Raw genomic sequence first — 22150 nt, 5'->3', positions numbered from 1 at the left:
CAAACCAATTGTATTCTTGAATATGTAATACATCCTTAGGAGTAACTAGTATAAAAAGTATCAACATCAGTGGTTTGAATATAAAAATTTATTTAAAGTCAGAGTATGCAACAAATAAAACCTACAGAAAACAGATTTTCCCATCACAAGCTCTTGCTTACCAAATAATATTGTGAAAACACATTCCTTCAGTCATTATAAAGTTCTTAAAATACAAAAGAAATTAAAATTTTGTAAGAAAGTCTAGTAGACCAGAGACTGTTGTTTCTTCCAGGGTATTTTGTAGAAGCAAGGCTATCCTTCAATACATCCCACGCCATCCTCCTCCACCCATATTGCCTTGCCCATAGTATCCTCCACTATTTCCACTGCCACGACCTGCAAACAATTGACACAAGGTCACGTATACATACCTTAAAAAGAGAAAAAAACGTGATGGGTAATAAAAAACTGTTCAGCATCAGCTTAAGATACACTAGAACAATATTTAAAAAAAAAAATAGTGCTAAACAAATGTTTGCTGCAATAGCCAAATTATGAAAAAAAATGCCCCAGTGATTTACAATTTAAGCCACCCCCTTCCCTTTCTCCCAGCCCACAAAACCCACCCTTCCAAATCCCATATGAACAGACACAGTAACACAATCATAAAGTTAATTTAAGACAAAATATCTACTTACTGTAGCCACCCAAGCCATCAGGAGTTCCGTAACCGCCGCTGTAATTATTACCCATTCCCATTCTACCAACAGAGCCATAACCTTGATCTGAAAAGCAGAAGGTGCACTGTTATAACCTTGCAACTCCATCACATTTTGCAAAACAAGCTATATTTGGAAATGATACATACCCATTCCATCTCTGCCATAGCCTCCCATTCCAGAGCCACCTCCAGCAGTCGAATTCAGGAACAGCTCAATGTATCGATGTTCTGTAAGAAATAAAACCTACTTTGTATTTTGATTCAAAGAAGACAGTAAAAAAAAAAAAATTTACCCTGCATACAATAGTTGGAAATCCACAAGAAATTAATTTGAGAGATCTACTTGCTCTGATCATCGACAAGAAGTCCATTATTAGTATATATTTAAAGCACTGTAACTTCAGTCTGAATCCTCATACTGATTTACACCCTACTGAAATCAAGTCAATTGAACTCTCATTTGAACACAACACTCACGCATGTGATTTTTATCCTTGGACATAGCAGCTACTGCATCCTCATGTGTTACAAATTCCACATCTGCCTCGCCTGTGGCTCTTCCATCTGCCCCAATATCGATGTGAACTCTTATAGGATTCAACGGTGAGAAGAACTAAGAATAAAAACAAAGAAAAAAAATGTTAGGATTCAAGCCAGGTATGTTTTCTGGTGTCCCAGCAGTTTGTGAAGCACTATATTAATTTTCTCTCATCCTGTAACACAAGTTTAATTACTTGTTTCTAAGGTATTACTTAGAGGTCTTTATCATACAAATGGAAGAACTCCAGCTACAAAGCTTGACAAGCTCTCTTTAAAACAGAGACACAAACAAAAATACTTGTCTACACACCTCTCTTTAACAAATGTGCTCTAATAAGATGCTACCCTAGAAAGGGAAGATCATTACTTCATTTTGAGGAAAAAAAGCCAAATGAGGTTCTCAAAATAAGGACAATTATGGAACTAAGAAAAAAAAAAAAGCTATCAATTTCTCTTCCTTCCTACAGCAGTTATTAGAAAGACACAGTGGTGCATTATTCCTGAAATTCTGTACAAGTTCTTTATCTGAACTCTTGTGGGTAAATGCGAGCCTTCCACTCCAAACACAGTGCCCTACAGGTTTCCCACCCTGTCTTCCTAAAACAAGGCTCATGGCAACATACAAACGTGCAAACCATAATCACATCTACTATCAGTCTTCTACAAAATAACAGTAATATTTTCAGTTAAGCATAAAAAAAACTTCTCAGTCTTATGAAGATACAGGTTTCAACATCTGTCTCTTTTTTCTGAAAACGAAAAAGTATACAGGGGCTAAATGTAATCCATCTGGCTTCTTCAGTAACCTTACCATAGACATTACCTTTAAAACCTCACTTAGTATGTATTAAGTATTGTAGAACTTGCATAAGTAACTTAGGACTTCAGTTAACGTGTATTAGAGCTATAAATCACTCACTGGAGAGCCATAAGCAAGTTTGGAGTAGGGAAGAAAAGAACACAGAAATTCTTATTATCAGAAAGCCTGATTTTGCTATTTTACTTACATTTGCAATATCATTTTCTGTTGCTCGAAACGGCAGTCCTCTCATGTGAACAAAATGACCGCCACCATGGAAACCTGAACCTGCATCTCCAGCTCCATAGCCATGTCCTCCCATGCCTAGGAAAGAAAGATAAGTGAAAAACAACACACACACACACACACACACACACACCCCTTCTTTAAAAAAAAAAAAATTATTAAAAGAGAAGCACCCCCACCTCGACAAAACAAACACAATCATCTTCCTTTACAAAATAATTCAATGAAGAAAATAAAAACAGAACTATGTATGCCTTGGAAATATTCTGTTTTACTGTTAAAAAAAAAATATATATATATATATATTTCTTTACCTCTCCCATCTCTCATTCGGTCATCATAGCCATCACTTCCATAGCCATAGTTATTATAACCACCATAATCATCAAAGCCACCATATCCTATATAAGGAACAGAAAGAAAAGAGCAGTTACGTTACTACTGAGAAATCACAAAGTGATACACAAGAATCAATTTTTCAGTCTTTGGGCACCTGGAAGTGCCACTGCTAAGTATTAAACACTCATTTCTAAACTGACACATCCAACAACTGACATATCCAATTCTGCTGAAAACACAATTTTCTAGTAACATCCATTACTCTTAAATACTAAGCTGCATTTTTTTTTTCCCCTCACACATTACAAGTAAAAAATTCCTTTTGAAGAAGCATGTCAAACCTAGCAGGAAGCTACTGCCATTTCTTTATTTCTTGACAAAGACGTCAGAAACATGAAACTGACAACAGAACCTCTATCATTAGATAAACATACCACCGTCATATCCACCACCTCCTCGACGCATTCTGTCATACATACTTCCACGCCCAGCTCCATAATAACCCCCTCTTCCTCCTAATGGTCTATCATATGGTCCAGGTCGTTGTTGTCCCATCATTCTTCTCGGCATGTCAGAGAATCCTCTGATTTCACTCTTACTACTTTTGAAGATTTCAATGTATCTAAATAAGAGAGGATTTTCAAGATAGAAATAAGAATACACGTATAAGCTGTCTGAACAGTAAAAAAAAAAAAAAACAACTACATGTACAATGTGATAAAAATGATTACAGATACCATGGAACTTAAGTTCCTCCTCAAAACCGTTAAGAATCTTAATTGTATCAAAGTAAAACTTTACAATGGCAAAAATTACAAAGTGAAAATTCTAGTTGTAGAAATTAAGTATAAAACATATCTTTCCAGTATGAGAAACATACTGTTGAAAAACAATGTCTGGCTATGGCAGCACTTATCACAAATTACCCTACACGAAAAATGACTGAAACAACATTCTAAGTTTAGCAATCTACACAGAGTAATACTGTCTCCCCCGCCCCCCAAATCTACCATATTTCCCAAGTTAATTTAGGATCAGTTATAAAAATTCTTTAAAATACCCCATTCCATATAATAGTCCCCAGCCCCCCAAAAGCATTACTGTCCCACAACCCCCAAAAATAACCATTTAACACCATCCCAAACTCTCCATCCCCACCTGTGCCCTATTCTTTCCTTGTGTTTCCCCAGAGCATTTTCTGCTATCTCCTTTGAAGCAAACTGCACGAAGGCCTCCCCTGTGCTTCTCCCCTGGTAGTCCAGCGTCAATGTTATCCCATTTGGCACGATTTCCAACCCTTTAACCCAAGGACAAATAACCCCATCAAGGGGAACAGTGTTAAAGGCTGAAACATTCCCATCTGTAGAAAATACTTAAAGCATCTAAACAATAACAACGAAAAAAAGCTCTTAAGTTCCCCCATCACCCAACAATACAAGCCAACGATCTTTCATTAAACATTTATGGATTTAGCCATACTTGTTTTTTGTTTTAACTACACGAACATACACCCACCTAGGTTACATGAAGAAAACAAAGCTACCAATCAAGCAATTTAACCACTCCAAACGCTAACGTACAGGTTATAATCACAAGACATTCACCACCTTCGCTAAATTAATACATGTATTCAGCTTTGCTATCTCTGCAGTTATTTGAACAGGGCATACACCTTACTCAAAGCAATTTATGTCAAAGCGATCCCCCCTCCACCCCAATAACGGCCATTACAAGTTACAGGCTTGCAAAGCATCGACTTATCTTTCACACGGTCTTTATGTTTTGACTATACTAGAGATACCTTGGAAAAACTGAACGATCTCCTCCTTGCTACAGCCGAAGGGCAGCCCTCGGAGCCGCACCACCGTCCCATCGTTGGTTGTATCGGTGGGCCCGTTGTGCTTCCCACTCCAGTCCATTTTTGTCTAAATCAAACGCTACCAAAAGGAAAAAATAAAACGTTGAGACACAAAAACACAACAAATCGGGTAGGTTTTCATTAATAAAGCGGCGTTCGGCAGCATTACGGATATTTCGTTCCGTTCCCTGGAAATATTTCAATTCCACTCGCTCGTACATAAGCACGTGGACGGGCAGTGCAGCAGCGCGGGCATCGGCGGCGCGCACCAGCCGCTGGGCGCGCTCCCGGCTCGCAACCTTTTGTCTCTCGCGGCGTGCCGGCAGAGGGGCCGCAACCGCGCAGCGCCGCCTCTCCTTTGTCTGCCGTCAAGGCCCGGCCGGCCGCGCTCCCGCTCCTTTTCCCCTTCCGGAACCACGGCCGTTAATCCCGAACCAAAGCGGCCGCGCGGCCACACGGCACGGCCCGTCTCGGACTGGGGGCGGGGAGCTCCCTCCCTCCCCTTCCCTCCAGCGCCGCCGCCATTTACCGCGCCTCCCCGAGCCGCCCCCCCACCGCCGACCGCCACCAACGCCGCCCCCGCCACGCGCCCTACCGCCACCTCTCCGCTTCGGAACGACCAGCGAGCTCCCTCCCGCCCAACCGCGGCTTCGGGACGCGGCTAGCGATACGCCGTCAAAGCTCGTCGGGTCGGCGGCCGCGTTCGGCTCCGGCGCTCAAAATGGCGGCCGGTCGGGAACGAGGCTCCGCGAGCCGCGCCGCACCGCCCCTCCCCCACCCGCGGCGCCACTCCGCCCCCCCACGGGCCGCGCCGCGCACAAGGGCCGGGCTGGGTCGCCTTCGCGCTCACCCTGCGAGCGGCCCAGAGAGGCTCACCGCGGCCCGGCACCACCCTCTCTCCCTTTCTTCCCCCACACTCACCAGGAGACCTTCGTACGCTCCTCGACGCGTCCCAGCGGGAGCTGCTGCCGGGAAGGAAGCCCCTGGCTTCCGAGCGGCCGGCGGGCAGGAGCCTACGCAACCGCCGCTGGCAGGATGGCGTCCCGACCGCGCAGCTATCGCGATAGCAGCGCCGCACACCTCAGCCCGCCCGGACGGCAGCGGAGCATGCGCGCCTCTGCAAACAAGAACCGGCGGCTCACGCGCGGCGAGCGAACGGCGCCTCCTCCCTCTTCTCACGAGCGCGTGAGCGTCACCTGGCGCACGCGCGCTGTGTTCGCGCTCTACGCTCTCTTGGCGCCAAGCCGTCCGTCCGGCAGCAGCGCGAGCTGCGGCTTGTGCCAGCAGCAGCGAGCACCCACAGCAAACACCTGTAGCAGATACCCGCTAATCTCCTCACGCAGGTGGTGCCTCACACGTGCCCAGGTGCCTGTGGCCCGCCGGGCGCTGCTCGCTTCGGCTCCCAGAGTCAGTTTGGGAGACGAGATGCGAAAGCCTGTCTGCTCGCTTCTCCTCAGTTTTACAGCCGCGGCAAAGCCGTGCGAGGTTAAAATCGGCCTGGGGATCCTCACCAGCTCTCGCCTGCGGAATCGCCTTGGGGCGAGGCGGCGGAATGGCCCGTTGGGGCACTGAGGAGTGAGGGACGGAGCAGGGAGGAGGCCGGGAAGTGACGAGCGGCTCCTCCTGCCGCCGGGGCGCATAAACGGGGCCGCGCTGCGGGCAGGGCGCCACAGGGAGCAGCGGGCAAAGGCCGGGAGCGCTGCGGCAATGCAGGTCCCCATTTTCACGGTTGACGCCTTTACAAACCGGCCGTTTTGTGGAAACCCCGCGGCAGTTTGTCTGCTCGAAAATGTAAGTCTGAAAAAGAAACGGACGGATCTTTAATGAGGGGCTGCAGCGGTGGCTGCCGTTGCTGCGAGGTTGCCTTGGGCTGCTGGCTCCAGGCACGGCGTGCTGTGCTGCTGCCCCGGGCGGAGCGGGTTAGTCGTTATAACGGGTTCTCGTTTTTCATTCCTGTGGAAGAGAAGAGAGACACGTACAGCCCTGTGTCTGAGTCGCTTTGTGTCCCTGTGACAGGCAGGTTTTGCTGTAGGCTGCACGGCGCCTGTGGTGCAGTCATTCTTGTGAAGGTGTTCTGAGCACATGGTGCTGATTGGTTCACTGCTCCCCGGAACCAGCTGTTAGACAGATTAGAAACGTACGTGCCTTGTCTTATTTGTGTGGTATCACTTGATGAAAGCTTTAGGAAGGTAAATGGAGCAGTCTGTTAGTGGTTCGCGTTGGCCCTCTGAATCCCCACAGATCTCATACGGTGTAGCACGCTTACCAAGGCAGCCAAGCTGGCACAGGACATCTCGCTTCAGAGCTGTTTTTGGCTATCTAAACTCTAAACACCCCCCTCTCCGAATGCACTGACCTTAAACTTGTAAACTTTTTATGTTAATACGTTCAGAAGGTGACTTACGTGTTGCCTATGGCATGTTGAAGTTTTAACATTTCCTCTGCAGGCTAGAGGCTTCAGGGTCGTTAAAGCTGAAGTTCTAATTAATTTTATTCTGAGCTCCAAGAACATATGGAGCAGCTAGCGCTGCTTCTGTTCTCTGTTCCTTCCCAAGCGTTAGCAGCTGCTTTTTGAAAACTGAAGTACACGAGTGATGATACAAGCCCTTCCCGAGAAGTGCCACATGATGGCAGTATTTCAATAAAATTCTATTATTTTCAGCAAAATGCTGGCTGGTCTTTGTTCTAATTTTGTATTTCTCTAGCAAGTGCTAATCTCCTGGGTTAAAGCAAAAACTGTGAAAGGTCGGGGTGTTGTTTCATCGTATAGGTTTCACCATGGAAGGATCGGTCTGCTATGCCTCTCACTAACTGTTCTGTATCAATAGCAGGGGATCGTTGGTTCAAAGGATTAAGGCTATTAAGGGAAAAAAGTCAAGTTAGCAGGGCAAAGTTCAATCTGTCCAAGGTTGAACTTGACCAGATCCACTTAGTACATTTTCACTTATATGTTTGTTTTTTATAGACCAGACCCTTGAACCTGGCTGGTCTGTGTGACAGTGGGGAAAGGAACAAGAGTGAAGTAACAACTTACACTGTTGCTATACCTTGTGTGACCTTCTGTCATGCAGTGAGCTCCAGCATGTTTCTTCCTTCAGTTCAGTTTCTTGTTCCAACTTTTACTGACTTAGCACATTGTTCCTGTTGCTCAAGGACTAATGTTGAGGGTACAGCAGTAAGTGCTGATAAACTGCCTTAGTTATTGTCCTGGCTGTTGAGACATTCCCCCTGCTAATGTGGGTTTCTCAGAGTTAAAAAGGAGAGCTGTAGCTATTTTTAGGTTGTTAGCAATGACTTCTTGTTGTGCCTTTAATCAAAATGAAAGATATGTCTTTCCGGAGTGACTGACTTTAATGTTTTGTAATTATCCCCCATCATTCAAGGCTCTGTGGGCTTACAGACAAGGTATGGGTAATGCCCACATACCACAATGATTGAGCTAGTTAGCCTATTTTATGCTGCAAGGGTTTTTGTATTTTTTTTTTTCAAAATATTTTGAACTAAAAATAAATCTGTTTTATTATCACAGAAAAATGAGATGACTGAATTAATTTGAAAGACAGTTTGATTCTGTTTTTTTTTATGGGTTGCTTTTGAATGGGTTTGTCATCTCATTGTTAGGACTTGGATGAAGATTTGCACCAAAGAATTGCGACAGAAATGAACCTTTCAGAAACTGCCTTCATTAGAAAACTGCACCCTACGGATGACTTTACCAAAAGTGAGTGGCTCTGTTTACCCTGCAGTCTCTTAGAAAAAGCAGGAAGAAACTATGGGTGCATTTATAAAGAATGATGCTAATGTATAAGATGGCAAAAGCAAAATCGCGGAGTTGTAATGCATCTTTTAATAATATTATTAAGCCTTTTGCACATAGACTCATTTGTTCAGCTTTTCCAATTCCTTTTACAGTACACAAACATTATTCATAAATCTGATCATTTATTTTAGTGCCTTTTGCAAAATAAGCAGGTTGTGTGCAGAAAGTCTCCTGAAAGTGCTATGTGAAGGTCCTTCTGTTAATACTTCTATTCCTGCTAATTATCTCCTGAGATAATTCTCTTGTACAAGCAGGAGAAGAGAGACACAAAGCTTATTCTGTATGCGAAGGACTGCAAAGGGAATCTGGCTTGGCTGTTCAGGAAATCATCACTTACTGGAGGTTGCCACAAAGTCTCAGAGATTCTGTGGAGGTGATACTGGAGCAAACAGGTTTCCAGCAAAACCAAGAAACCTGAAATTGCACCTAGAGCCCATTCAGAATCACTTGGTGGATTAGTTTTCAGCTGAATCAGCTTGTTGAACCTGCTCGCTTTGCAGCCGTGGCTATAGCCTGTTGTTTCATTTTAGGTTAAGGTACTTTATTAGCGTAATTGCTCTTAAATTTTATTTTTTAAACAACTAACAGCAATAGGATTTTTAGTAAAATGAAGGCTTAGCATACTTCAGTCTTTCATCAGTCCCAACTGATGGCTTATGCAAAATAATTCATGACTGACTTAGCTGTGGCATAGATTCCACTATGCCAGCAAAACCCGTGGCATGCCTTGTTTCACTCTTGGGGTTAAAGGTTTGTTTTTGCACTTTTAAGCAGAGAGCTTTCTCTGCCACATTGATTCTTTGCTCTTGCAACAAAGTAGCTTTCCTCTATTAGGAGTAGAACCCAGTTGTAGAGGGGTCTCCGGAGCAATAGATACTCCAAGAATCAGTACAAAGGGAGTTGTAGGAGCCTTTGAGACCAAGACTGATTATAACATGCGTTTTGAATGACTGAAATGCCATTAATCCATAGAAAATGTAGAAATAAATTGAAAAGGAAAAGAAAACACAATTCCACTTAAAAACAAACTTTATTTTTAAGGTTCCCGCTTTGGACTCCGATGGTTCACCCCAGCCAATGAAGTTCCTCTCTGTGGTCATGCTACTCTTGCCTCAGCTGCTGTTTTATTTCACATAAAAAGTAGGCTTACAAGCTATTTGTTATTATAGTAGATGTTATAAAAATTGTTTCTAATTAAGAAAATCTCTCTTTTTGTACAATTAAGTCTTCAGAACATTTAGAGAACAAATGTGGAGATACCCTAGGTATTTTCTTTTACCAATGGCTGTCAGGCTGTAGTCTGATGTCTGCACTTGTTCTGATGCCCCGCTACCTCTCTTCCTAAAGAGCAGTGCTGAATATGCAAATGTCATCTGGGAATTTTGCCTTGCAATAGACGTTTACTGAAGTTGTTATATTTTTAGCTGCATAACTTTTTTGAACATACTGGGCTACTTTATGAGCTATAATAATTTATTTCAAATTCTTATGTTTGATACTGTTGCAATGTTCTCTCTCTCTAGAAAACCCAAACTCAGTTCTTACTTTTGTGACTCTGAGTGGGGAATTGAAAACAAGACAAGAGAAAGACCATATTGTGCTGGACTTACCACTTTACTCAACCTACCCACAGGTTAGGCAGGGTTTTGTTCATAAAAGGCTTTCAAGGAAAGCATATATTTGCCTGTATGTGTGTTTGGATACGTATCTACCTATTTTTACTTGGGTAGATATCTAAGTACTCTATGTTCTACAGTTTTCTTTTTTTCCTTTAGGAACTTCAGGAAGTAGAAGAATTAATAAAGGTAAATACAGTGAGAGATGTTCTCTTAGAAATGCACTTAAATGAGCTATAATTATATATTAGAATGGCTGGAAAGTGGTAAATTGATGTTGCTTGAGGTACTGTGCACAGAGGCTGACAAAACTGAAAACTCTGAGTCTTGTAGTTCAGGAGATGGAATTCTTCAATATGCTGTAGTTAAACTTTGCCTTCTGCTGGCTAGGATGTCATATTTCATGGGCACTTTCGGCCTGCTGTATGCTTGTGAGGGTAATCTAGTGTCCTTGCCCTGCTCTTAGTCCTTGGATTTCTTTCCAGGTTGACATACACAGAGCTCTTAGCACTCCTCGTATCCATTCCTGCACACAGTGCATTTGCTTTTCCTGCTTGTAGGTACTGGAGGGTTGCATGAAGGACATTGCATAAGCCCTATTCTAGCAGGGATTTTGTTATTGTAGGAAAATTGTAAGTAAATATTTTATTTTCTAGTGACACTCTTTCTCTTTGTTTTTTTAACTTTTTTTTTTGTACCAGGCTGCCACTGGTGACATGATTGTTCAAGATCTCCGTTATTCTCCTGACACAAAGAAACTCCTGGTCCGTCTCAGCGATGCTTATGAAAGGTGCCTGGTACTTTTTTGGAGCAAGTGTGCAGAAATTCTTTTTGTTTAACCGCTGTTCTTCACATCCGTGGCTCACTTATCTATTTTTGAAACAGGTGGAGATTGAAAACACGAATTTAAACTCCCACGTTAAATAATTCTTTAATCTTCCCCGTGAGCTTACGGAATCAGCAAAGCTAAACAAGATTAGTGGGAAAACTGTCCTCAAGAAAGGGAGGCTTAGGATACAGTTTTGGTGGTGGTGTCTTTTTGCCAATCTTCTGAGTCAAAAGTGGAACAGGAAATTGGGGGTCTTGCTTCTCAGCTGAAGAAGTATTAGTTGCATAGCTGTACAGGTGCACTTAGTGAGAGAAGATGTGCTGACAGAATGCTGTGGGTTCCTATGCCCCTATGGCTGACTAATCTGCTTACACATACTTTACAGCATCATAAGTAGCTTTACAGAGGAAATTCCAATTCAAGTCATTTTGCAGCATTTGTCAATCTCGGGGACCTGAATTTCATTGTCGCACTTAATTTGTATACACGTTGTCCAGACCTGAATTCTTTAATTAGATCAAATTGCAATTGTTTTTACTTGAAATTTGGCCTAACTACTGGCTATAGAATGAGCTAATGAGCAAATAAGAAATATTCTTAGCAGAGTACTCAGTATTTTTACTCTTCCAAAATTTCATTTTTTAGGGAAGTATCTGCAACTTACAGAATTAAGCCAGTTGTAGAGTGCTTTAGAATTCTCTGATCTGAGTAATATAAGCTGCTTGCTCATTCAGAAAGTAGGTGGAACGCTTATTTTTCACATTCTGTAGTGATGAAATATTTTTTTTCAGTGATGAAAAGGTTGACATGAAAGTATACATTTTTGGTGGTTATATTCTTGGGCATTCAGTTTTCATAAGTAGACAGGAAATGCATGCTTTGATCTTTTTTCAAACTCTGCTTGCTAGGAGTATAGTACACATTCTGGGCAGTCATATAAAATGATGTTGAGAGGACAATGCTGGGGATCTTTCTACTCCAACACTTTACTGTGGCTGTTTTGAGAGTGCAGGGATGACAATTTCATGCTTTTCTGATGCTTTTCAATACATAAATTCATGTTAAATGAAGAATATGGAATATTCAAATTCTGTAATTAAATTCAAGGTCTGTGCTAGAAGAACTACAAGTGGGCGCACAACGTTTTCTGTCAGCTGAAAAAACTGGGAAAGTGAAAGGACTCATACTCACTCTGAAGGGAAAACCCAATGGAAAAGACAAAGGCCATGATTTTTACTCCAGATACTTTGCACCTTGGTACGGCGTGCTGGAAGACCCTGTTACAGGTGTGTGAGCTCATGCATGGTAAATAGCTTAGTCTTGTTTCAGTTTAACGGTGTTTACTAAACTTGATTAATGTGCCTTTATACTTCAAAGTATCTCTTCTAATGAAGTACTGTTTTCTGTGGACAGCAGGTAAACTTTCGTTATTGATTCCAAACTCGTTCAGAAAAATTTAGCTTCCTGCTGTCATCAGGCCAGATATTCCTGCCTCTTTTCTCATAACTTTTTCCTGACGTATTACAATTAGAGAAAAGCAAAAGACTACAGTGCAATTCAGCAAGTACTACAGAAGAAGTTCACATACAGTTCTGTCATTGTTTTATATTTGTGGTGCTTCGTCTGAGATCTTCTCTAGTTTAAGGACTCTTTACTGTGGATGTTCTCAGCTCTATGAGTAATATGAACTTAGCTAGTTATATTTTTAGAGGCAGAACTTCTAGTTTGTTTTATGTTCTGTGATAATGTTTGCTGCAGAATAAAGTAATGTTATTTACTTAAGTACAAGGTGATCACTGATTAATTGTAAGTCCGCTGAGAACTTAATCAAAAAGATTCATTACGTATTTTGCTGAATAGAAAACTTCTTTATTGGAGTGATGGTGGTTATAGTGCAGTTCTAGCAGAAGGTTTTACAAGGAAATATAAGCCACGTTTCAATTATTTTTTTAACTTCCAGTCCTACTTTTCTGTTACAGCCAGGAGGCAGAGTGGCAGATGTATCTGATCCCAGAGCTTGTTTATTATTGTTATATAGGAAAAGCTAGATGTTTGCTGAACCTTTGAGATTCTAGGCTCCTTATAGCTCATAGTTGCTTGTCTTGCATCTGAAAGTTCTTTTATAGAAACAACCTCTTCACTGTATAGCTGATTTATACTTTTAACAGTGTTATGACTTTTATTACCTTTCTTTTGCAATAATTCCTTAATCCATTATATATTCTGGTGTCCCTGAGCCCTGATATTTACACTTGCTTCATATTTGGGTTTCCAGCAGAATGTCTTTGCTCATAGCAGCTGATTTGCACTGATACAACATGAATCTGAGAAGTCATTCTGGGGTTTTAAGATATCTACCCATTGGGATACAATAAGTTGGTTTTCCAGAGGCTGTAGCAAGACCTTAAAAGATCTTGAGCTACATCCTGATACTTAAGTGTTCAAGACTGGGGGGAAAAAAGAACAAACAGAGTTTTGTTTGTGAAAACTGTTAAGGGAGGGAATTCCTTCTTTTTCCATGGTGACATCTATCCACCTGTTCCTAGTCTTGAAAAATATCCAAAAATCGATTCAGTTTTTTTTCTTGTGGTTAGCTATTTGTTCCATCGAATAACATACGGTCTAGGTAAATAATGTTATTGAATTTACATGTTTTGAGATTCAGTTATTAGGAAAGCTCACTTGTTTACCAGAAGTCAATACTTTGGCTCAAATATTTTAACTTGTACTATCTGTTATTCCTGAGGCTAATTACAAAGCCCTTAGGCAAAATTTCCATTGAAGTTGGAGGATGAGGAAGTAATACTGCTGGATTGTAAACAAGTGAAATGCAGAATCCTTAAGATCTGTTTGCTTTGCGAAATCGTAGGCATTTTTACTTTTAAGTGCAGACATGGGACATTCAATTTGTATGGCATTTGCATTTTGAATGTAATCACTCTATAAAATAGTGATTCTAATTCTGTGCTTTTTGTTCCAATTTCTTTTAAGGATCTGCCCATGCTGTTCTAAGCAGCTACTGGTCAGAGCAGCTGGGAAAGAAAGAAATGCTTGGTAAGAAGAACTGTTTTCTTGCAGAGCTGTTCATATATTAAAAAAAAAAAAAAAAAGAAAAAAAAGGGGAGAAAAAAAAAAAAAAGAAAAACCCCAAAAAACTACAATGCAAAATATTGTAATAACTCCTTATCTATTTCTCAACTTGAATAGTAATATTTTTTCTGAGAGGTAATCCCTAAGAAACTGCTTCCTTTCCTACCTCCCAACATGACACTTTATGCCTGTAGGGAATCTGAAGCGTGTGGGTCATAACTCTGTGGTTGGTTTTTGATCTCAACTCTCGTGTTTTTACTGTCATGAACTTTCATCATGACGGAAGCTTGGTGAAATTTAGTTGATGTTCATTGTGTGTTTTGACTGAGTTGTACTTTGCTTCTTGCTCCTTACGGCTTGCTTTTTCTTATTGGGAAGAGGTATCAGTCGCTATTCTCATTCACAATGTATATACGTACGTCTCAGTACAATTTAGAAGCATGGAATCATAGAATTTCCTGAGTTGGATGGGATCTATAGTAATCACTGAGTTTTCCTTTCCATTCACGTATATGATGAGATGGAAAAAATGGTTCTATTTGATATAGGGTTTTTTAGAGGGAAATTACTCGAGATTAATTCCTTCAATGAGTTCTTTAGGAAACTCAAGATTTAAAGTGGCTCATATTTTTATAGCTAGATAAGAAGAGACATGCGTTCAGATTGTACTTACAGGACGTGCTTTATGGTACAGTTTTTTCTTCTGTCCTAAGATTAGTTTTCTCATGATGATGATGTTTTACATGGTAGCAGGAAAGGATGGAACAAAAGGTAATCAATTTGAATGTATCTAACATTGAATATTTAAATGGAGACAAGGTGCCTAGGCACTGGCAACTTCATTTGCTTGTGATGAGTATGATTTGCAGTTCTACTCTTGAGATGACCAGATCTTAAGTGAAAGAGCAGATTTATTATTGATAATTGTTTTGTCTTTGGAAAAGATAGGCTTAGTGGATCACGTATTTACTGCTAAGCAAATAATGAAGGCCGTGATGGGGGAAGAAAACCTGGGAGAAACGGTTTCACTTGACAAGACTAGATAGAGAGGCATTGAGTGCTTCTTCACTTCTCATGTTTCTGTTGCTTTGATGCAAAGTGGAAGAACAGAAGCAGTGTGAAATACCCTCCCTCATAACCCTCTGGTTCCCTTGGAGGGTGGTGGTGGAAATGCTGTTCTTTTATGCACTTGTTCTCGAAGACATGATTCTTGTCAGTCTAAAACGAAGGTTGGATTCTTAATCTAATAGGATTCCTTGTTCCCTAAAGTAAATGTCTTTCGAAACAGCTACCTTGAACATAAGCTTCCCTATATTTAGCCCAATGAATCCGAGACCAAACTTTCCTTGACATTGATAAGCTCTTTAAAGGATCTGTTATACCTTCATAGCTTGATGTGGTAATCCACAATGACTGAGACTTTTCCATCACGAGTTGAAGGAAAAGTTTTGCAATCTGTTCTGAAGATCTCTTGCTTGCATTTGTATCTTACAGATCTGTAATAATTTCCATGAAGATGTGGGGAGGGGGGGGAAAAGAAGAGAAGAAACTGTCTTTGGCATTGTATCCAGATGGACTGGCTGTTTGTCTTAAGATTATAGAATCATAGAATGGCTTGGGTTGGAAGGGACCCAAGGATCATCAGGTTCCAACCTCCTGCCACAGGCAGGGCCACCAACCTCCAGACCTGGTACCAGAGCAGGTTGCCCAGGGCCCCATCCAACCAGGTCTTGAGCACCTCCAGATGGTAGTGTGGAGATCGGAAACTTTCATCCCACCTGTAGACAGTGTTTCTTTAAATAATCAGACAGAAATTCTGTCTGCATTTTTAGATGGCATTTTTTACTTTTATGTTTCCATGTATGTTACATGTACCATGTTTTACCTCTTATTTTGAGAAACTGTCTTAAGCTGCAAAGGTAGTTGATACTGTAACCATCTCCTCTAATATTTTTAGCAAAAAAAAAAAAAAGTCCCACATTGCCACAAGGTAGGTTTTTTGCATATTTTGTGCAAATATACCTATCACAGTCTAAAGGGTTATCTGACAAGTAGGTGGATGGAGATCACAGCAGTGGGTTTGTAGAACTTTATTATATATGAAGAGATATTAGTTTTACTTCCTGTATTTTTCTACTTGAGTACAAATCACCTTTGAAGATTATACCTATGATTAGTAATGCAACTGTATATCAACCTATTATGATTTCTTAACAAGAAAGAAAGTGTATGCATTTTGTGTGTGTGTGTATATGTATATATAATATATATGAGAAATGAATGTAGCAGCAGCAAATAATAAAGCAGCAAATACATAATACATAACCTGGTATTGCAGGTTACTAAAAATATCTCACTAGTAAAATAACAAATATGTTTACAATCGATTGCCTACATATGCACATATATTTAAAATGTTACTGGTAGTGAGTGCAATCAAACCATTCCCAGAAGTGGGTGTCAAATAGACCTCAGAAGGGTTTAATTAAGAAGAGTTTGACCCCCACAAGTAGGACCATATAAATAATAGACAAAGTCTCACTTCAAAGACGATCTGTGTCATGGGCTTTTTGGGATCATTCCCAGCGAAGATTTGGTTTGTTTAGGAAATTCTCTAGGAAAAGGAGAAGTTTGTGCAACACAGGAACTTCTCAAAGAGGCCCTGTTTTGCTTAGAAAATAAGAGATTTTGATATCTCAGACACAAGAGTGTACACTTTAGCGTGTACAGTGCTGCTTGTTTTTTTTTTTTTTAACCTGAGACAGCCAGTATAGCTTCCTACCCCATCTGACATTTTACTTTTTCCCCACCACTTTTTTTTCTTTTAGCTAAAATTACCAGTACCAGTTGCTGATTCCTACTGTCCCACGTTGTTGTCCTGTTTCTCCTGACAGTAATTTGCAGTTACATTTCCTTATTTTTCCATTATGGATGACTTTTTCAGGATGTCCACAGTTCTGAAGCATTCAGCCTCAGAAAAGCCAGCTGTGCCTTTTTAGGGGTGCTCCTGACTCACAAGCCTTGTTCTCAGGCTAGCTGTCAATATTTTCCCATAATACACAAATATCCTTTATAACTGCTACCATCAGTGCCTTCAGTTTTTTTTTTTTTTAATATGTGTGGTGGGAATAATACAAAACAGATTTAAAGGGGACAAATTCATATGACATCTTATCAACCTGTGGTTTTTTCATATGTTCAGAAAAAAACTTTTCCTTCCATGTGCATGGAAGGTTATCAGGTATTACTGGAGTGAATTCCATTTGTGTTGTGACTATTTAGAAAAGGTGGCAGTCATTGTATCACTGAAGGTTAATAAGTTAAAGCATCTTTTGACTACTTAGAAACTTCCGCAGTGCCTCCGCAGTATCTTTTACTGCAAGAATAAAGGTTTTCTTCCATTTAAAATTGAAGGTCTTTTAGTTCCAAAATAGATGAGATATGAAATTGTATACAAAAAAAGAAGAGGAACATTAAATTTGTTATCAGCTCTTTCTGGGTATTGTGACCTGTAGGAGAAGGTCAGCTACATCTCTGCTGAAGTGTCAGACATAATATCCTGTGTCTGGGTTCTCTTCCTATCTTTATTAAACCAAACTGTCAAACAACAAACACTCTCAGTAACTACAAAGAGAATTTTCCAGCCTTTTTACAAGGTGAGATACTTTACTCCTTTTTCCTAGAGCTATATAAATACATTTAAGATGTGTTAAATGGGAGTTTGCTATCATTTGAGGAATTCCTGAAATAGTATTATATATGTTTTTAATAAAGATAATCTGTAATATCAGATATTTTAGACTTTCATAATTGCCAGTGAATATAGTATTTACACTATTTACAGTTGTATCTGTATACAGTCTTTTGTGTATCTTTTATGTCATTTTGTGTATCTTTATGTCATTTATAAACATGCATAAGAAATTTAATACACCCAAACGTATTGTAGAAGTTTTCCAAATTTATTTAAAGAGAAGAGTTTTAATTCAGGACAGTTTTTAATGCTTGGTAAAGCTGGGGGAATCTTTCTGGACCTCTTTAATCCAGTTAACTAAATTAATGTGTGGAAATAATTGCTTTTGTTGTTGCCTCTAACTTCTGTGATTGCTTACCAGTACAGAACAGGTACACCATAGCTTCTGGGGTTTATGAGGAGTGGGAGGAAGCAGATCTTACTTTAACTGTAAGGTCACCTTCTCAAAACATTTGCCAGAATTTCTTTCAACTTAAGGTCTTGTCTCTTAACTTGTTAGTCTCCATCTTTTTTTTTTTTGTGTGTGTGTGTGTGTGTGTGTGTGTGTGTGTGTGTGTGTGTGTGTGTGTGTGTGTGAAGAAATTGCTTCATAAGATAGAATAAATCTCCATTTGTTAGGTTTTTGCTGATTTAAAGATTCATGAAGTAGAGAGTTTTGCACAGTTATAATCACAGTTTTTGAATGATGAGATTAACTGGAAAAATAGATCAAAATAGAATTCACTGGTGTGGTTTTTTTCTTTTTTCTTTTTTTTTTTTTTTTTTTTTTTTTTTAAGTATATGTTCTTTTTCACTGGGCGCATCAGATTTATGCACAAGTGTAGCATGTCTGCCAAAGGAGAGGTGTTTCCCTTCATCAATCAGAAGATTTGTTGATCTTACCTTTTGGAATATGAGTCTTAGAGGTCTTAATTTCACTTAAGTGATACTGAGTAAAGGCTAAGTACAAGTACTTTTTCGTCAATCCTTTTGTAGGCATTAGAGATTTGGTCAAAACAACGATGATTTCTAAAACCAGATATTTTTTCAAGAATAGCACTTGTTCCTGATTTGTGATTACCATGACATCACAAATAAAATCCACTAGTTCTCAAATTCTGTAACCAATGATCATGTGAATGGGCCTAGTCTAATAAGAGCCTCCTCAAAACAACAGGTTAATGTTGGTATGAGGTCACTGGCCCCCTTCTGAATGCTACATTGCACGTAAGTGTGCTGAAGTTTTTTGTACATACTATTGAACTTTCCTCTATCTCAGGGTAATCACAAAGGAATTTAGGGCACTGAATTGAATTACTGTAGATAATTTTTACTGATCATAATGTACTGAAATAGCTGCATGATCCAAAAAGCATCTGAGATGCTTGAATCTCTCTGAAGACATTGCTATTAAATGAAATCATCTGGTTAATGAAATATTCCATGCAGGTCTACTTTCTTTCAGTCAGTGTGAAATATCATTGTTTCTGTGCAAGAGAAGGAGCAGATGATCAAATATTATTTACATATAATCTTGAGCAAGATCTTTGTGGCTTTTTTCCCCTTATATTTTGCAGGTTTTTTTTTTTTTAATAAAACAAAATGAAGCAAAATCAAATTAGTAAGCCTGCCATGAAAGAGACAAGAAGGAAAAACAAAATCCAATCAACCTCTAAGATTAGAAATAATTTAACTCTTTTCTTTAGATCTGCTTTCTCAAAGAAGTGGGAAAGTTTAGCTGTGTATCTGCACTTGGCAATAATAGTTCACGAAATTTAGTGTGGCCTGGACCATTAGCAGCACAGAATATTATATTTGAAAGCATTTGTTCATACATGCATACTGCTCTTGTTAAAATCAATAACTGGTAATTCGTTAAAGAGAAAAGACCAGGAAGCATCCATAGCAGTCATATAGCTCCTATTTGCACTGTTTTGGGAGCCTTTGCTTTGTCCAAGAATCTGATATCCTTGTATAAATAAGAGCTTTCTTGTCAACCGTGGCTAAGAAATGACAGTGTGTACAGTATATGTACCATCTGTGAGAGATCTTGTACACTGCCAGGATCCGAATACAATCTCTACCCAGTTATAAATTAGGGTATCATGAGGATATCATGTTCCCTTTAGCTTTGAACAACTTTTGCAGCTGGAATTTCATTAGGTAGAGAGACTAAACATCAGTGAATTGTCATCCATTTGCAGCCTTTTACAAAAGCAAAACAGTATGAAACTCTAACCTTTGCAAGATACCATCCTAACAAGGCCACTCTCTGATCAAGTAGTTCTGCAACTAACATTGGACTGACTGAAACAAGACTGCAGAGTCAGCATGCTAAGCATTATCTTCTTAACTGAGTATGACTATAAAAAGTTTCATTAAAAAAATTAGATTTGTGATTATTTATCAGTGAAAAGCTTTTATCATTAAACTTTATCCAAGTGTATTAAATGATATATTCAGGATTATGTAAATCCTGAGTTATATAAGTTTGTTCCTGTCTGTGTAAGACTTTCATCTCAGTTTGTGACAGCTGAAGCAGCATCTATATTTCTTTGCAGACTTTTTCTGCTGGTAACTTCAGTTTTACTTACTCATTAACCAAGCATGTTCTTAGAACCTAGTGTCTAGTTCTAGTTCACTACCTGTGAAGTGCTTCTTTCTTCTTAAGCAGGTAATAATATTCTTCCTTCTTGGCTAGGGAAATGGTCCATCTCATGAATGGGTACATTAAGACATTTTTAGATGTGCAAAGAAGACTTAGTTCATTACAACAGCGTAAACCACCATCCTTCATTACTTGCTATTACATACCACTTTGTTCAGACTCTTATGTCAAATTCTAGTCTGAGATACAGAAGCCATGTTAGCCTGAATTTTCATGCATTTTATAAAAATTGATCTGTAATGCTAAAGTCTTAACTCTGGATTCGTGTTATTCTTGTTTCCATTTAGCTTTTCAGTGTTCTCGACGTGGAGGAGAGTTGAAGATTTCACTTCACGATAATGGAAGAGTTGAAATTGCTGGGCAGTTTGCTATTGTATTGAAAGGAAACTTGACTTTATGAAGAAACTGACACTAACAGTATCATGTATCACACCTTTACATCACTCATATTGTGTTGATTATATCTTAGTTTTAGGCAGTGCACTACCATTGTCCTCTAAAATCTTTGATTTTTGCTTGAAAACGTTCACTTTTAATCTTGAAGATCCCTGGTATTATTTCCTTCACTTTCATCTCAGGATTTAATCTGTAAACTGATCTCGGAAATTGTCCAAGGACATCCCTCTTATTTTTCTGCTTTTAAATAATTCTTTTTTTCTTTTTTTCCCAGTTTCCACATTAAAAGCCACTTGACCTTCTGGATTGATTTATAGACTTCTTTATGTGATAAAACAATCAAACTGACTATAGTCAGCTTCCTTTCTCTGCCACATATTGAAATGATTCTTGTGTTCATTAATTTACTTGAATTAAAACATGAAGAAAATACAAAAGGTTTAGAAATAGAACTCTTTTTTTTTATGAACGGTATTTTTCATGGGTAAATGTAATTGCTGTGACTTACAGTTCTTCTGCTTATTCAACACTTCACATTTATAACAAATGTAAGAGATTGACATAGTGATACCCTGAAGACTGTTAAAAAATTGAAAAAAAGAAAATGTTATTGGTTACTGTAATGTCACTTACTTTTGAAGGACTGAAGATTTACTCCTGAATTAAAAGATTGTTCTCTAATGTTCTTCATTAAGCGTGCTGCTTCAGATGTCACTTTTTCCTTTAATGTTCTTATCTTTCTCTGGGTTGATTAGGAATACCCGAAGTAACGGAGGTACTCCAGCTGAAGTTTTCCCTTTCAGATCACCTTTTTCCTAAACTTTGAATTAATTCCTTAATAGAGTCCAATCCCCTGCTGAAGCAGTTTCCCTACAGTGTGTTGCACAGGAAAGCATCCATGTAGGTTTTGATTAAATCCACAGAAGGAGACTCCACAACCTCTCTGGGCAGCCTGTTCCGGTGCTCTGTCATCCTCACCATAACGAAGATCTTTGTCATGTTCAGATGGAGCTTCCTGTGTTCCAGTTTGTGCCCATTGCCCCTTGTCGTGTTGTGGGCATTGCTGAAAAAAATCATCACAAAATCACCAAGATTGGAAAAGATCTTCAAGATCATCCAGGCCAACCATCCATCTATCACCAATAGTGCTCACTAAACCATGTCCCTCAACGTAAAATCCAAATGTTCCTTGAACACCTCCAGGGCTGGTGACTCCACCACCTCCCTGGGCAGCCCATTCCAGTGCCTGAAAATAATGTGTTTTGAATTCAAAGGCATTGTCACAGTGTAGGAACAGCTGAATCTTATATACAGTCCTTTATAAATGCTGAGGAGCTTAGTTGTGACTAATTATTGTAGTTCCAGATATTTTGAATTTCAACACTTTTAACTCACTGAGGCCCAAGTATCTGGGGGCAAATAACAGTGTGAAAATCGTAGGATTTATTTAAAGTGTAAGTTCCTTGTTATTGTGACTGCACAGAACTTACTGAATATGTGATTTAGATGCACC

General features: G+C 39.6%; 2 protein-coding genes across 6 annotated transcripts; one reads left to right on the top strand and one right to left on the bottom strand.

The window, feature by feature from the left end:
- Positions 1-73: 73 nt before the first annotated feature.
- Positions 74-5555, bottom strand: HNRNPH3 (heterogeneous nuclear ribonucleoprotein H3). 5 transcript variants are annotated; one of them, XM_010714275.4, is made up of 10 exons: positions 5407-5555; positions 4429-4564; positions 3786-3924; positions 3062-3249; positions 2603-2689; positions 2251-2366; positions 1181-1316; positions 851-931; positions 681-767; positions 74-413 (listed from the first exon to the last, which is right to left on the bottom strand). In XM_010714275.4, the coding sequence occupies exons 2-10, from the start codon at positions 4544-4546 to the stop codon at positions 400-402; spliced, it is 966 nt and encodes a 321-aa protein (XP_010712577.1). In that variant the 5' UTR covers positions 4547-4564; positions 5407-5555; the 3' UTR covers positions 74-399. The 5 variants fall into 5 exon arrangements, with proteins under 5 accessions (XP_010712577.1, XP_010712575.1, XP_010712576.1 ...); XM_010714273.4 differs by having other exon boundaries at positions 74-378; XM_010714274.4 differs by having other exon boundaries at positions 74-378; positions 3107-3249.
- Positions 5556-6134: 579 nt separating this feature from the next.
- Positions 6135-21318, top strand: PBLD (phenazine biosynthesis like protein domain containing). The gene is made up of 9 exons (XM_003207877.5): positions 6135-6276; positions 8107-8206; positions 9347-9445; positions 9829-9938; positions 10081-10110; positions 10623-10711; positions 11858-12036; positions 13742-13804; positions 20529-21318. The coding sequence occupies exons 1-9, from the start codon at positions 6193-6195 to the stop codon at positions 20639-20641; spliced, it is 867 nt and encodes a 288-aa protein (XP_003207925.3). The 5' UTR covers positions 6135-6192; the 3' UTR covers positions 20642-21318.
- Positions 21319-22150: the final 832 nt, after the last annotated feature.

The sequence above is a fragment of the Meleagris gallopavo genome, chromosome 8 (assembly GCF_905368555.1).
Source record: "Meleagris gallopavo chromosome 8, MGAL_WU_HG_1.1, whole genome shotgun sequence".
In the NCBI taxonomy this organism is placed as follows: Eukaryota; Metazoa; Chordata; class Aves; order Galliformes; family Phasianidae; genus Meleagris; species Meleagris gallopavo.
This window is presented reverse-complemented; position numbering and strand designations above follow the sequence as displayed.

Bases quoted from the DNA above. Each gene is read 5' to 3' on its own strand.
- HNRNPH3 (XM_010714273.4), bottom strand. From the start codon at position 4,546: ATGGACTGGAGTGGGAAGCACAACGGGCCCACCGATACAACCAACGAT. The intron at 932-1,180 runs GTGAGTGTTGTG...TATTTCTTACAG, and splicing joins CAAGGATAAAAATCACATGC to AACATCGATACATTGAGCTG. The intron at 379-680 runs GTAAGTAGATAT...AATTGTTTGCAG, and splicing joins TGATGGCTTGGGTGGCTACA to GTCGTGGCAGTGGAAATAGT.
- PBLD (XM_003207877.5), top strand. From the start codon at position 6,193: ATGCAGGTCCCCATTTTCACGGTTGACGCCTTTACAAACCGGCCGTTT. The intron at 8,207-9,346 runs GTGAGTGGCTCT...TTTATTTTTAAG, and splicing joins TACGGATGACTTTACCAAAA to GTTCCCGCTTTGGACTCCGA. The intron at 9,446-9,828 runs GTAGGCTTACAA...CTCTCTCTCTAG, and splicing joins TGTTTTATTTCACATAAAAA to AAAACCCAAACTCAGTTCTT.